The sequence below is a fragment of the Chrysemys picta genome, chromosome 10, assembly GCF_011386835.1.
Source record: "Chrysemys picta bellii isolate R12L10 chromosome 10, ASM1138683v2, whole genome shotgun sequence".
NCBI classification, from domain to species: domain Eukaryota; kingdom Metazoa; phylum Chordata; order Testudines; family Emydidae; genus Chrysemys; species Chrysemys picta.
Genome location: NC_088800.1, coordinates 66047800 through 66063218, shown reverse-complemented (window position 1 = coordinate 66063218; position 15419 = coordinate 66047800). Strand labels below are relative to the sequence as shown.

General features: G+C 36.5%; 1 protein-coding gene across 9 annotated transcripts in view; it reads left to right on the top strand.

Moving 5' to 3' along the window:
• Positions 1-15419, top strand: part of ZC3H7A (zinc finger CCCH-type containing 7A) — a 47759-nt gene that overhangs the window by 15171 nt on the left and 17169 nt on the right. For 3 of the 9 annotated variants that reach the window (XM_005306745.5, XM_005306746.5, XM_042861627.2), the window contains exons 3-13: positions 66-105; positions 988-1185; positions 2422-2580; positions 7246-7326; positions 7413-7454; positions 8296-8329; positions 9297-9583; positions 10862-11069; positions 11899-11954; positions 12807-12993; positions 14722-14883. In XM_005306745.5, coding sequence (XP_005306802.1) covers positions 66-105; positions 988-1185; positions 2422-2580; positions 7246-7326; positions 7413-7454; positions 8296-8329; positions 9297-9583; positions 10862-11069; positions 11899-11954; positions 12807-12993; positions 14722-14883 — 1454 coding nt within the window. The remainder of the gene's footprint in view (positions 1-65; positions 106-987; positions 1186-2421; positions 2581-7245; positions 7327-7412; positions 7455-8295; positions 8330-9296; positions 9584-10861; positions 11070-11898; positions 11955-12806; positions 12994-14721; positions 14884-15419) is intronic. The other 6 variants (XM_008172829.4, XM_065558838.1, XM_042861628.2 and 3 more) reach the window with 4 other exon arrangements.

Here is a 15419-nt window from a genome sequence, read left to right as displayed (position 1 = left end):
TTAAGTTGAATATTTGTTTTTAACAATCTATTCATTTACAAAATTTGCTTATCTTTAATTCCTAGGTCTACTTTACCCTATCCAGGGACACAAGAACAGTATGAGGTAATGGAGTTATTTTCTGAAATCTATTAGAAACATATGATTCTATAATGGGTGGAAATCTCTTCCTTGTGGTGGTTTAAAAAAAAAAAAAACTTGCGAAGTTTTTCTGAGGGTCTAAGTGACATTTTTACTAGTTTAAATAGTGATAAACTACAGTGGTATTTACCTTTCACTATCTTGTCCCACCCTGCCATGTATATAATCAAATATTTGAATGCACAGAAATAACTTGTATAGTAGCTCAGAGAGAGAATTTTTTAACTGCCAGTTCACTCAACCTTGGCTACAAATTTAGATCCTACAATTTCAAGAATCAAGATCGTGTTCTATTTTCAGTAAAATTAGTTTAGCACCTCATTGCTGGTCAGGAGGAAGTAGCTTCACCATATGAATCTACCAGGCTTCTTTCTGCAGTTGTAGATAACTGGTAATTGGTTTTGCAGCTCACTTTCTGTTGATATTAAAACTCTCCTTTCTCAGTGGTTTGAGTCTTGGACATGAACGGGCAATTGGTCTGATCCAAACATTTCCCTTCTGAAACTTTAGTGTGAAATACCAGAATCTGAATTTATTTATATATATATATATATATATATATTATATAAAATATAGTGTGTGTGTGTGTGTGTGCGCGCGTCGTACATCTTTCATGAGCTGCTTTGTCAACAGTTGTGGCCCTACATTTATGCCTAGGTTAGAAATGCCTAAATAATACTTCTCTTGCTACTTTTATATAATGTATTTTCTTTTAACCTGGAAACCAAATCTTTGCATTCAATTTTTTTCCCATTAACTTGTTGTGAGAAAATTGTGAGTTATGTATTCAGAAGTATGAAATGTTTGCAGAGAGTTCTTCTGTTCATGAGTGTTTCTTTGTTCCAGTTATTCATACAAGAGCTTGTTAGAAATCTCTTCAATGAAGGGAATGATGCATACCGAGAAGGTGATTGGGGAAGGTCACTGAGCCACTATACAGAAGCTTTAAACATATCAGATTATGCCAATTCTGAAGAAATCCACATTTCCAATGAAATACTAGAGAAGCTGCATGTAAACCGGATAGCATGTTACTCAAATTTGGTAAGTTATTTTTATTTAAGCTTTTTCTACTTTTCAGATAGAGTACATTAACAAAACATGAAGCCATAGAAAATTCACTAGTAGATAAAGGGCTCTTGGTTATGGTTTGAGAATTGTCAAAACTCGAAACTTCTCTATCTTCTCTCTTTAAATATGTAAGCATGTGTCTTCTAGATATTTTTAGACAATAATACTAGAAGTATCCTACTAATATAAAATGGTCATACCAGGCCCAAATGCTGATAAAGCGATAGGTTCATCCTTCAGATAGGATTTGTACAGCTAATATACCCACTTCCCTACTGTCTTTTTGCCTGTGGGTGGACATGGTTCTTGGGGGGGTGGAGAGGGGGATCTTAATGACCCCCTATTTTCACTGGGCTTTATACTTAGGTTACACGTGGTCCTTTTCAACCAGGGTGACCTATGTAGTTAGCATAAGTATATATAGTACCAGTGCTGCTCCTTAATTGTCTAGAAAAGTTGCTAATGAATGAGGCAATATACTTCCTCCTCACACAAATAATCTGTGGTGCCTCTTCTAAAATTTTCCATTTGTCATTTACCATTAGTGATCCATTTACTGGTACATCAACAGCTATCAAGTACAAAGAATTAATGAACCAAAGACATTATTACTGTTTCTTTCCTGTCCAACTACGTAAAGAAAATCCTGTCTTATTTCCAGAATGAATTTAAAATAAAATCTTAAAAACTTATACTACTACTACCTTTGATTCATCCAGAACTGAACTATCCAGAATCTGTCCAAGTAATAGAGCTGTTTGTCTTTCTGCGAGCCAGATACACTGCACTTCTGTCAAATAATATAAACTATGATCATGAGGCTTAGTACAAGCAGGCTTTAGTACTTTTGCTGCGTGAACTCTCACTTTGTAAGGTAACTACTCTGCCATGCTACCTGGTTGAATTCTGTTTTAGCTGGACTACAAAGAGGGTTCTAGCATACTTTGGCAAAATACTGTCTTCATTTGCAATCTGACTGCACAGCATTCCATGCTTATAGTAAGAACAATAAACCAGCTGGTGAATTTTGGGTCAGAGTTACTCACTTTTATCCAGAAGTAAAACATTAGGAAAGAATAATATCCTAAGAAGATAGCTTACTTGGGAACTGTACAGTTTTTCAGCACTTTTGTTATTTGAATCTACTGCTCTAGCAACAAAATATTATTTGTTGAATAAGCCCTTAAACTTTTTTTTCCTTTCTCACAGAGATTGCATGATAAAGTTCTAGAAGATTGTGAAATAGCTTTAAGATTAAATGAAAATAATTTCAGAGCTCTGTATCGGAAATCCAAAGCCTTAAATGAATTGGGAAGGTATAAGAAGGCTTATGATGTTGTAGCAAAATGCTCTCTGGCTGTACCACAAGTAAGTAAATTATATGTTGTTAAATTTACTTTACAAATAATGTTCTGGAAATAGCTGGTACTTTATGTAGTGCAATGTTTTCTCCAATACTTATTCATTGTACAGTAACTCCTCACTTAAAGTCGTCCCGGTTAATGTTGTTTCGTTGTTACGTTGCTGATCGACCAGGGAACATGCTCGTTTAAAGTTGTGCAATGCTCCTTTCTAATGTCATTTGGCAGCCGCCTGCTTTGTCCACTGCTTGCAGGAAGAGCAGCCTGTTGCAGCTAGCTGGTGGGGGCTTGGAACCAGGGTGGACCGGCAGCCCCCCTATCAGCTCCCCACTCCCCTAAGTTCCCTGTGCAGCAGCTGCCAGCAGCCTAGCAATTGCAGCTATCCATCCCCCCACTGCCATGTGCTGCTCCTGCCCTCTGCCTTGGAGCTGCTCCCTGAGCCTCCTGCTTGCTGTGCGGGGGGTGAGGGGGGGCTAATGTCAGGGTGTCCCCTTCCCCTCTGCTCCTACACCCCGCTTACCCCTTCTCCATATAGAGCAGGGTGGAGACACTGATGGAGAGAGACAGAGAGAGCATGGGGCAGCAGCTGCTGTCTCAACTTCCTGATCCACTTAAAAAGACAATGCACTTAAGAGTGGGTTAGCTTACTTAAAGAGGCAGTGTGCATTTCTCTCTCTCTCTCTCTCTCTCTCTCTCTCTTCCCCCCCCCCCACACACACACAAGGTGTGTGTCTGTCTGCTATGCTATCTCCCCTCCCCTCCATTCCTGCTGCCTTGTAGAGTGAGAGGCTACATTAACAATGTGTTAACCCTTGAGGGCTCAGCCGAGTGCTAGTTCATCATTTAGCACATGGGTTCTCAAACTGGGGGTTGGGACCCCTTAGGGGGTCATGAGGTTATTACATGGGGGGGTTCGTGAGCTGCCAGCCTCCACCCCAAACCCTGCTTTGCCTCCAGCATTTATAATGGTGTTAAATATATAAAAAAGTATTTTTAATTTATATGGTGGGGTCGCACTCAGAGGCTTGCTATGTGAAAGGGGTCACCAGTACAAAAGTTTGAGAACCACTGATTTAGCAGCAAGGCATTCCCTGGGAAATATCTCACCTCTTCCACCCTCTAGCTTTACCAGCTCAACCAAGCTTCACAATCATCATAGCTGTGAACAGTATTAAATTGTTTGTTTAAAACATATACTGTGTGTATGTGTGTGCATATATATAATGTATAGTTTTTTTGTCTGGTGAAAAAAATTTCCCTGGAACCTAATTCTCCCTCCCCCCCCTCCCCCCATTTACATTATTCTTATGGGGAAATTGGATTCGCTTAACGTTGTTTCGCTTAAAGTCGCATTTTTCAGGAACATAACTACAACGATAAGTGAGGAGTTACTGTACCTGTTTTCCGTGTGGAAGCTAAGAAATATGTGGGTTGTGGTTTTTTTTGTTTTTGTTTTTTGGGGGGGAGGAAAAACTAGGGCCCTCAAAATAAGTAGAGCTGACACAGTTGTCTGATCTTTTTCAGCAAGGAAAATTGACTCGTGGTATAGTTTTTTGTTTTGTTTTTTGCTAGTATGTATGGATGCCATCAGTGAGGTTCTTTTAGAGCAGTGATACTCAGACCTCAGTGGTTCAGGAGCCAAATTAGCAATCCACATTACCCAAAAGAGCCAAGTAGTAAATGAAACAATGAATTCACACTATATACTACATATTCATATTTAAACTGTATGATGGGAAATATTTAGTTTTTATTTATATGTATTCTTACAGCAAAATGACTGACTACATATTATTTTATCAATAACAGTTAGTTAATAACATAGTAAAAGCATCCTGATTGGTTAATAGTTAAATCACATTGTGTTTTAATAGCATATGCTGCAAAGAACCGCAGGAGATGCATTAAAGAGCCACTTGTGGCATGGGATCCTCAATCTGAGTATCATGGTAGTAAGAGTTTTACTTTAAAGCAAATGGATTAGGTAACAGTGTTAGAATTTCTGTATAGTCAGTAAAGGGGTTTGACTACTACAGTTGGAAAGTGGCTAATAATATTTAAATATGATTTAGAGGCTTATAATGTAAAGTACAACATTTTACTGGAAAATACTTGTCCCAGTCTACGCAATTAACAAAAGGCTTGGTTCACATCCAGTGCAGTATTCATTGTGCAGTGAGTTAATTTTGAGAGGCTTCAGTATGAATTGAAAACAAATGAAGTTTAAAAAAAAAAAAATCCAGCAGACCACAAAAATTTCCTTTTTGTAGATGGTAAGAAATTTCTTACCATCTGAGCTGTCAACAAAAGGGCCATTATGAATCTTGATGTCAAATATACTCTTAAGGCCATGTTTACACTCACCGGTAGATCGGCACTGCTGTGATCAATGAAACGGTGTCGATTTAGCGGGTCTGGTGAAGACCCGCTAAATCAATGGCAGAGCGCTCTCCCATAGACTCCGTACGCCAGCTCCCTGAGAAGAGTAAGTTAAGTCGGCGGGACCACATCTCCTGTCGTCACAGCGCAGTGTAGACACCGTGGTAAATCGACCTAAACTATGTCGACCTCAGTTAGATTATTCACTTAACTGAAGTAGCGTTACTTAGGTCGACTTACCACAGTAGTGTAGACAAGGCCTAAAGTGAAAACTGCCACTATGGAGCTGTGTGTGGTTTTTATTTTATTTTTCCTCTCCCACCCCCAGGCAGTGGGACAGTTTTGCAATGTAATGAGCACTTTCATTTCTCATTAGCATCATCCGTAATTAAGGGGACTCAAGACGTCGCAGGATCCAGTTCTTGGAGAAGATTGTTTCCGAATCTCTTTAATATTCTGGATTTCCTCTAGCTATTCTAATATTTATTTGTCATACATTCAGAATCTTCAAATAACACTTGTTACTTTCAGAAAACTTCTCAAATGTCCTTTCCTTTAAATACATATTTTTTTAGGGTGCATTAGAATCAGATAAGCTATGCAAATTGGAATTATTTACTTTGGCCACAAGGATTAAATGATGATAGGGATGTCTTTAGGCATACGTCTGCATAGGGCACCCGAAAATTTGGGGCATCCCTTAGTCTTAGTGTCTACCCTCTTTCTATCCCTGTTCTGACCCTTTCTGAAGGCTTCCACAGCTGGTTGCTGCATCCTGGTGATTCTTACTCTGGAGGGGATCTAGTAACTTAAAAGTGAAAGCCTTCCAGCCTGCCAGACCTATTAGCACAACACTGAAACTGTTAAAGAGCTATTCAAGTGGTAATGAAGCCATTTAACAGGCATTTGCCAACCCCCAGATATATACTGTCAGTTTCTGAATTTACTGACAAAAACAGTTGGGCATTACTGTAATATTTACTCAGAACATGTTAGTATACAGGACCTTGTATTAAAATTTGCTTTAAAAATATTTCATTAGTGTGTTGCTGATGATGATGATTGATGATAAAATCACATCTCTAAAAAATCCTTGCATAGATTTTTAGATGCCGCCTGCCCCCCCACCTCCTCTACCCCCCTCCCCCCCCCGGACTGCGAGCCTGGGCTGCCATTGGGCATAGGGGACCAGTTTAATAATACTGCGTAGGGCCCCATAAATCCTAAGGACGGCCCTGAATGATAGACATCTTTGTAAACATTCCTTATTCCAGTAATGTAATGGCAGGTGTTAGTACTAATTGAATATTCTGTTTGTGTTGGATTTTGTGCTGTGCTTAAGACCCGTGACTGTTTCATCCTTGGCATTCTCCCTTCTGCCTGGTTTCAGGTGGCTTCAACCACTGACTAGTCTCCATCATGGATTTTTCTTTTGCTATCTATGCTGTGGAGTGAATGGTTACTTTTTTCTCCATTTTATTCTAAATACGGAGTTATATATATCTTTAATCTGGCACCCTGTTCAAAATGACTCTTTAGAAGGCATGACTGTGAATCGTGTGGCTTTTTTTTGCTTTTCAAGACACAATTTTTGGCAAAGTGGCCAGAAATTTAAAAGTGCTGGGCACACATGACCACTTCCGTTGGCATTTCTCTTCTTAGTACTTCTGAAAACTGGACCACTTAGCTAGGTGTCTACATTTCAGTTTAAAAGCCTAACTTTAGGTACTCATGTTTGAATACCTTGGCCCTAAGGTTTAAAGTAGATCTGCCTTGAGTCTTCTTGTAACTTTGTATGACATTCTGAAAACAAACTTTAAACTGTCAAATATTCTAAATGCTATGTCATCTAAAATATGAATTAACTAGGACAAAGTGAAATATGACTTGATTTTAACACAATGCTTCCAGATACAACAGAGTATATTCCCCAAAACAATTTAAATATTCAGCGATGTTCTTTAATAGTTGACATGCTAATAGAAGTGTGGCCTTCAGTTTGTAAAACTACAAAAAATACTCAAACTGTAGAATCTGTAAATCCCACTTTAAACTGGCAAAGGCCTGTGTCTTTATGGCTCTGAATTCATCTTGGGTAAAATGATATATACCTTTGAACTCAGTTATTGGCAGATGTTTATAATTTTTATTTAAATGTAGGGTTAGAAGCACACTTTAATTCCTGTTTACATTTCTCATTCCAAACAGTTGTATCGCTTTGCCCGAGTTGGGTGGGGGTGTGTGTGTGTTTGTGTATAGAAGTATATAGAAATGTATATGTATTTTGTTTTAGGATGAAAGTGTGATAAAGCTGACTCAAGAACTTGCTCAGAAACTAGGATTAAAAATAAGAAAAGCATATGTCAGAGCAAGGGTAAGGAAGATTTTTTTTTTTTTTTTTAACCTCATTCTGAGTTTTTAATGTCCACTATATACTTACAATGACCTGTTTAATTGCAGCCAACTTCCTCAAACTCAGTTTCTGGAGAAGTATCAATTAAGGTAAGGTTCCACATGTTCACAGTATACATTGATTTTGAAAGAACTGTTTTCTGTATTCTTACAGTGAAGTGAAACTGTCCAGTTAACATTTGGTTAAGATTCCTGTCTAACCTTGTGTCTGGTTTTGCCATGAGTATAATGTATCTTACTCAATCACATGATCACTTTTTAATCCAAGTTATCTTTGTACAAGAACTTCCTTGAATAAAAGTTACAGTTAAAAATGATGTCTTTACTCTGTTTGGTCTTATTAATTATTCGCGAGGTCTTGCTACGTGGATACAGTTAACCATTGCTTTCTGTACTTAATGACAACTTAAGTACTACAGATGTCCAAGTGAGTACAATGGTTCACATAGGTTAAGGATAGTGAGTTGAATGCAGCTCAGACACTAATAAAGATGTACTATGAGACCTGCACAGATGCAGGTGTTAGAGGTATAAAGTCCACCTAAATTGTAAACAGATGATGATAGCTAAAATTAGTAACACATTACATTAGTAAACATGAACATTTTAAAACAGTTTATTTAAATCTAAACAGTAAACGAAGAACTTATCTTATTTTACTAAATGAACATCTATTAAGTTAGTCTCACTTTTGTTAATTTCAGTTTCTCATGGCTGCAGTGCTTGGGTTGCACACATTGCAAGGAATGCTTTTGTTTGAAAAGCCATATTTCTTTGATCTTTAATTGTGGAAATCTCCTGAATTCTCATAAATTTTAGCTTTTGTAAAATTTAGGTCAAACTTAGATTGATAAGGTCAACTTAAAAATGTATGCTTGAAGGGCCTTGTTGCTCTTCAAGTTGATTGATTGATTGTTTTACTTATTTACAGAATTCAAATTCTTCTGTAGAAGATATTGAGTCAGGTGAGTCTTCCTGGACTACAATATTGTTTGTTAATGAAAGGAAGCTAGATACAAAGTGCAGTGCCGATGTGTTTATCATTGTTAAAAAATTGTAAAATTCTTTCTGAATCATTAATTGAGCTCTTCTGAGTTTGACTTCTGTGAAACTGGTATTCTATTTCTGTCAAGTGTTTGTGATCGTACAAAGTGCATTACAACCAGGAAAGCTGCTTCCAAAGATGACTTCAGCGGTGTTTTCTCCCACATCACTTATCATAGGTTATAAGTAAACCATAGTGACTTGTAAAGGTGATGCAGTCTCTACTTCAAAGGGTTAAAAATATTTTTAAAAAATCCAATAGATATAAAGGCAGATCAAAAAAGTTTCTCAAGTCAGTCCATGAAATAACTTCACATATCACTTCTTAGAACAGTGTTTTGTTTTGTTTTTGCCAGCAAACTAAACATAATAGACTGTGGGGTTTTGAGGGATTTGAGTGAATGTTGTGTGTATATGCATAAGAGAATACAGGTTAAGGTGGCTGTGCAAACTTTATTTAAATCTCCTGACTTTGTTATTGTTCCCTCTTCTTTTAATATTGTGTTCTGATATAACTTCTGTAATTTGGAAAAAATAGTGCTGAGGGGGTGGATGTGGTGTGGCAAAATAAAGCATAGCATGTGATAATTTAGGCCACAAGTCTCCCCCTCTCTTCTTGCTTGCTTAGTAGGTCAAAATATGCAAACATTCCAATACACATCTGCATATTTCCAATATGCAATACACACCTGCATATTTCCTTCTGAAGTTAATTGGTTAATACAAACCAATTGTGTGCTTTTCTTAACCATCTATATCTTTATTCTAAAATTAAATTTCTTTAAGGCAAAGCATTTTTGTGCCAGATTAAAAGTAGTGAAAGAATATAAATTTTTTGCAGAACTTTGACTAAAAGTTTTGGTCTTTTTCCCAAATTACCTGTTTCAGATTTATCAGAAGAGAAACAAGAGACACTTTCTACTGTTTCCTCATCAAACTTTGTCCCGGAAGTGTCAAGTGACTTGGCTTCAATACCTGTGCAATCCATATCTTCCGTCATGCCTCTTCAAGTGGAAAAGAGTTCTCTGCCTTCTGCAGTGCTGGCAAATGGGGGAAACATTTCTTTCTCTATGCCAGAAGCATGTTTAGATTGTGGAGATGGAGATGATATTAGTATTGGAGAAGAACTTGATGAACTACTTGATTCTGTACCTGACTCAGATGAAAATGTAACGGTAAACTTTTGTTTTTCATTTTTTCTGGAGAGGAATCATTTCAAATGAAATCTTGTTTTTAGTTTGAGTAAGCAGGCTCACAACTAAGTGTGTAAACTATAGTAATGCCTATTCTATCAAATTGCACCATGTCTTTTGACTCTAATATGAACTTCTCAGAAATGTCATGTTTTCAGTTTCTTCTTAGAATAGTGACAGCATTATCAGACCAATGCTTATCAGGTAATAAAGATGAAGCAGTGTCAGAGATTGAGGTATTTAGAGGCAGTTCTGGAACAGACAGATACATTAAATAGCAGATCACTTAGATCAGATGGTGTATATCTGACAGTTCTAAAAGAATTTGAAAATGAAGTGCTGAACTGCTAACACAAATATGCAATCTCTCATAAAATTGTCTACTCTCTGATGTCCAGTTGAGCAGTTGAGGGGTGGGGGGTAACCTGCCCATATGTTGACATGTTAACTTTAGCATATAGCATTATTCTTGAAGTAAGGAAATATCATGTCAATTCCTGAACAGATTGTAACTGTAAAGTGAATAATAGTTCCTCCCAAAACAGCGTGAATCTAATCAAGATAATACTATTCGTATAACATACTAATGAGGCTGTAGTAAATAGATTCTTCATGCAGGTTTAGTGGACACAATTTAGAATAAGGTTCAATTTTGAGAAGTGTGTGATGATTCTCTATCTTAAAGTGCTTTTTAAAGCAACATTATTTAGAAGCGTTACTCTGAATATTTAACTTTTAGTATTTTAAAATAAACTGAGAAATGTAACTTTCTAAATTTCTGAAATAGATATTGCAAAGTAAAGAAGTTCTAGGAAACAATCTACCATGTTAGAATACGACTTCTTAAAATTCCCCTAGATTTTTTTTTAGGCCTCTTTAATTTCTGCGGCCTCTTTTGTCTATGTATTTAAAGGTATTTAGAAATTAAACTCTCAGGTTCTGGTCCTGCAAAGGTTTTAAACCTGTGCTTAACTTTACATATTGTGATTAGTTCTGCTGAAGTTAATAGGACTATACACCGTGTATAAAGTTAAACATGGTTAAGTCTCTGCAGCGTCAGGGTCTAAAATAATTTAGACTAAAGGACTGAAATGCAAGATATTCTTCATTTTACCTTTACCTGTGCAGAGATGGGGTTTTTGTACTAAAACAAAGCAAATTACTGAAAACTAGACTGTTGCAGACCACTTAACCTTTTTGAAAAAAAAAATTCTGAATGAATATTTAGTAAAAATATTTCTCTTCTTTTTTTTTTTCCAGCAAACCACAGTAGTCAGAGGACCCATTCCATCAGCTAGTGTAGCTCCTAATATAGCCTTCTCCACAACTTTGTTAGGAACTTTACCAGTTGGTGCAGGATTTGTTCCAGCAGCCTCATTTTCAGAAATGTACACACAGCCTCTGGCTTCTTCTTTGGAAAATTTTTGTTCCTCTTTAAATACCTTTCCAATCAGTGACTCAAAAAGAGGTAAGGAATGAGTCTCTGTTTAATCTTAATTTAATAGGGAGTGAGAGAAGTCTGTGAATGGTAGTGAGAAGTCAGCTGTCAAAAAAAACATTAAAGGTTTGTGGTGAAATGTTCAGGCAATTTGACTTGCCTCTTTTTTAAATATATCAAATATATAGTCAATATATACTGTCAAGAATTAAAAATAAAGCAACTGTTCATGTGATATCTATGTAAATGTGTTGTAGGCGCCCTCTGCTGGTTCTGCATGAACTATTAGATAGGTTTTCCTAAAGTTGTTTTGACGAACCTGAGAGGGAAGTGAATTAAAAAAAAAAAAAAAATGCTTAACACTGAATCTAATTAGGTGTAAGTGATGATTAATACTGAGATCAGTAATGAGCTAAATAAATAGGAAATATGCAATAAACTAGAGCTGAAAAAATAAACCCCCTTATATCAGTCAAAAATCTTGTAGTTGTACATTCTTTGTAGAAGAATGGCTATTGCAAAATTTTGGTAGACTCTCCCAAACCATGTCCACAACCAGGGATTTGAAAGTGAACTGTTGCCTGTTTGCCCACCTTTTACATTCTGGACCTCTCTCTCTTCGGTCTGTCCTTACAGTGACTGCCTCAACACATGATCTGTGAGGCTGCTATTAAAGTTAATCCACTGATTAACTCAAGATGACTTACGTTGTTTTTCTGTCCAGAGACTACAAGGCACTTGCATGTAGTGGGAAAAGATATTGACCCCTGTCACCTCTTTAGCAGGTGCAAGTCTTACATCAATAAAATGTGCTGGGAGGGGAAATAACTGAAAAATTTGTTTCTTAATCACTGTCCAGATCTATCCAGAGATGGAACACCAACACTTAACAGCAATAATTCCTCTCTTTTACTTGTAAGTATCTTTACATTTTCTTTCACATGGATTAAAACTGTAATATTTAGTCATCAGGGCTTAAGGAAGTTTCTATTTTTTTTTTAATTAAAGTTTTAAAAATGCAGGGATAGCTTTATCCACCATTAAAATGTAGCAACCGGAGTAGGAAAACAGTAGCTGTTGAATAGTACACAGCAACTCTCCAAAACAGAAAGTTTAAAAAAAACAACAACCCCAAAAACTATTTTCTGAAAATCCAGAGGGAATTTTAGATGAGTAAATTGTATTTACTAGTGTCCTAGCCAATTTTTGATTTTGGTAAACTTTTTAGCAAAAAGCAGCATTGAAGCTTAAAATGACCACAAGTGGTCACAACTGTCTGAAACGTTATCTCTTATGGGTTTTGTCTGGACTGCAAGGTGGCAAGACAGCAAATAAGGGGCAGTATGGAACTGCAGTGGTCCACAAGCAGGGCAATAACAATATTGTGACTAAGACTCTCAATCTGATCTGTATTGTAGTTGCATCTGAAGCTCATGTATCTTATTTTACCCAAATGTCTACTCAGCAGTGGGTGGCAGGTGTATAGGTGGCGTAGAGTGGAGCTAGTGATTTGCATACCCTCAGTCCACCAGCTACTGCACTTCTCCCAATGCCAGTGTGGGGTCTGGCAATGTATGCAGCCTGTAATGGGGATATGGGCTCCTTACCTCCCTTTTTCTCCTGTGTGGATACACAGCCAGGCTCGCAATTGAGCCCTATATGAAGACAATCTGATGTTTTGAGGAAAACTTTCACTAACTAAGTTCTAGTTGTGGAGATATTAAAATGAGGTTGACAGATCAAGTTAAATCTTGTTTCTTCTGGCAGATAAATGGCCCCAATACTTTGTTTGGGACTGAGGATTACATGGGAATTGCAGGTCAAACTAGGAATGACTTTTCACATGTTTTTAGCAGTGGAACTGCTAACATATCTGCATCACTTGTTGGAAGAAACCCATTGGAAGGTACACATGAACTAAGACAGGCCTGCCAATTATGTTTTGTCAAAACAGGTAAGGAGCACAGGAAGTCAGTTTGATCTATAATTAAATACATATTTACTATATCAGTGTTGTAAATTAAAATGCTATTGGTTTCTAGAAGTGCTCTTGTGTATCATTTACAAACAGAATATGGATCTGAATATTGAGTCTCAAAAACAGTTGCAACCATTTTTCTACCTTTTTCTTGATTTCGTGGTCTTGTCCTAATGAGTTCTTAATTTCTAAAACCACCACCAATCACTACATGCTTTCCTCATGCTGAAGGCTTACTGTGTAAAGTCATTCACGTTCTGTATTCACTTTCCTCCCAACCCCCAGGGTACTCTGAAGAATGACACCTTTGCTCAAGACTTAAAAACTTGCAATACCCACTCTGGTCATGGGGAATTGAACAGCAATTCAAAGTACCTGGTAACCTTCACATCCCATCTGTTTTATTGTTCTTTCAAACTAATTCTAAATCATTATCGTGATGCTTCCAAACCTTAGCAATAATTATTAACTTCACTTTATTGACACAGAGGGTCTTAACCTATTTTGGGCCATTCAGACAACTAATCTTTGAGGTCTGAGCTGTTGCTGTTACACAGCTGTATTCTAGAAGCAACTTTTTTTTTTTTTTTTCATAAAGACTAATCTTAAAATCAAGCACTATTCTTCAGGTTATAGACATTCTGAAATATTAGAGCAATAAAACATATATAATATTTCTAAAATTACACTGACATATCTAGGGAATGGTTATTGTAGTTTGCAGTTTATTATCTGTAGTTTTTAATACTACTTTTGTTATTGTGTAAGGAGGATCAACAGGTGATTTTTGAAATGCCACATATACATGATGTTTAATAAAAAGCAGCAGATAGAAAATGCTGAAGGATGAACTTTAAGATGTATCCATATGTTGGCCTTTAACAAAGCATCGGTTTCTTCCCTTGTTTCTTTGCATCCCCTGCTTTTCCTATCCATCTCTGAAACCACACAGTTCCACCATGAACTTTTTGTTCAAAGAGAACCGGACAGGAATGCACCAGACTCTATTCTTAGTGGGTTATGGTAACTTTTTATTGACTGGTATGGACACTGAGCATTGGAAACTTTAAAATCTATTTGCTGGTATACATGCATTCTGAGTATTTGTGGCTTTGGAAGCAAAATAGACCTATTTTTGAACACTGTATTTAGCACATGACAGTTAAAACACTACCAACTAGACCATGGGGCTGGTATTGTATTCCTACAGAATGCAAAAGTTGACCTTTTACTTGAGGTTGTGTTCTGTCTTTGAATTCACTCTTTGGCTGTTCAAGTTCAATAAAAATTAAATATTTAGTTGACTGAATTTGGGATGTTAGTTGCATGGTTCTCAATGACTTATTAGAGATGGGCAATTAAAGGCCCAAAACAAATTTATGAAACTTTACCCATTTGAGCCTGCAAAAACAGAAAAATACAGCTGGTTATTCTCATGCAGAAGCAAAGGAAGACTGTAAAATCTTCCTAAAATTACCTTCTATTTTTCATGTTGAGTCTGGTCTTGTAAGTATTTGCATAATTTCCTTCTTCTCTTCTCCCCCACCCCCTTATTTAAGATTACTTTGGCTCTTCACATTTATTGGTTCAAGTAAGAATTCTTAAGTCGGTTCACGCATTTCATATTTGGACATGTGCCTGAATACAAGTGCCACAGTTATTTGTAACTTATGTAAACGATAAACAATTTTTCTATTATTTTAGGGCCTAAGTTATTGGATTTCACTTACCATCCCAATTTAGAGCATAAGTGTAAAAAGGATATTCTAATTGGTAAAAGAAAGAATTCTGAAGATAAATCATGGAAAAAAATACGTCCAAGACCAACAAAGACTCAATATGTAGGACCATATTATATATGTAAAGGTATGTTTAAAATACGGAAGTTACATAGTTTTTACTGAATTAACAAGGAAACTTAACTTGTTTGAATACAAAATTAATTGCAAGGTTTTAATTCCTATACTGAATATAAAGTAATGCATGTGCATTTTTTGTTATAAAATGTAGAATGAAGCTCCATTGTTTATAGGTATTTTTAATATTTCCGAGGAGGTTTAAGTGAAACCCATCATGAAAACGAATGTGATTATTTAGAGCATATTCTTCCTCTAATTATAATTATTTATTTAAAACACATGAAAATGTATTGGGCTATTTCTAAATAGAGCAGACTCTAGTATCCAGAACCTCCAAGGTCACAAGGACACTTAATGTAAAAGTAAGCATTGCTACATAGATTCTCGGTATGAGCCTCTGCTTATGACTTCAGGGAGCTGATTAGTTTATCACAGATATTATACATAAATTAACATTTGTACTCCCAGCTACAGAGAAGAGAGTGGATATCTGTGGAAATATTTTTCTGTTTTTTGCTTGAAATAAAGGACAGCTGGAGGCTG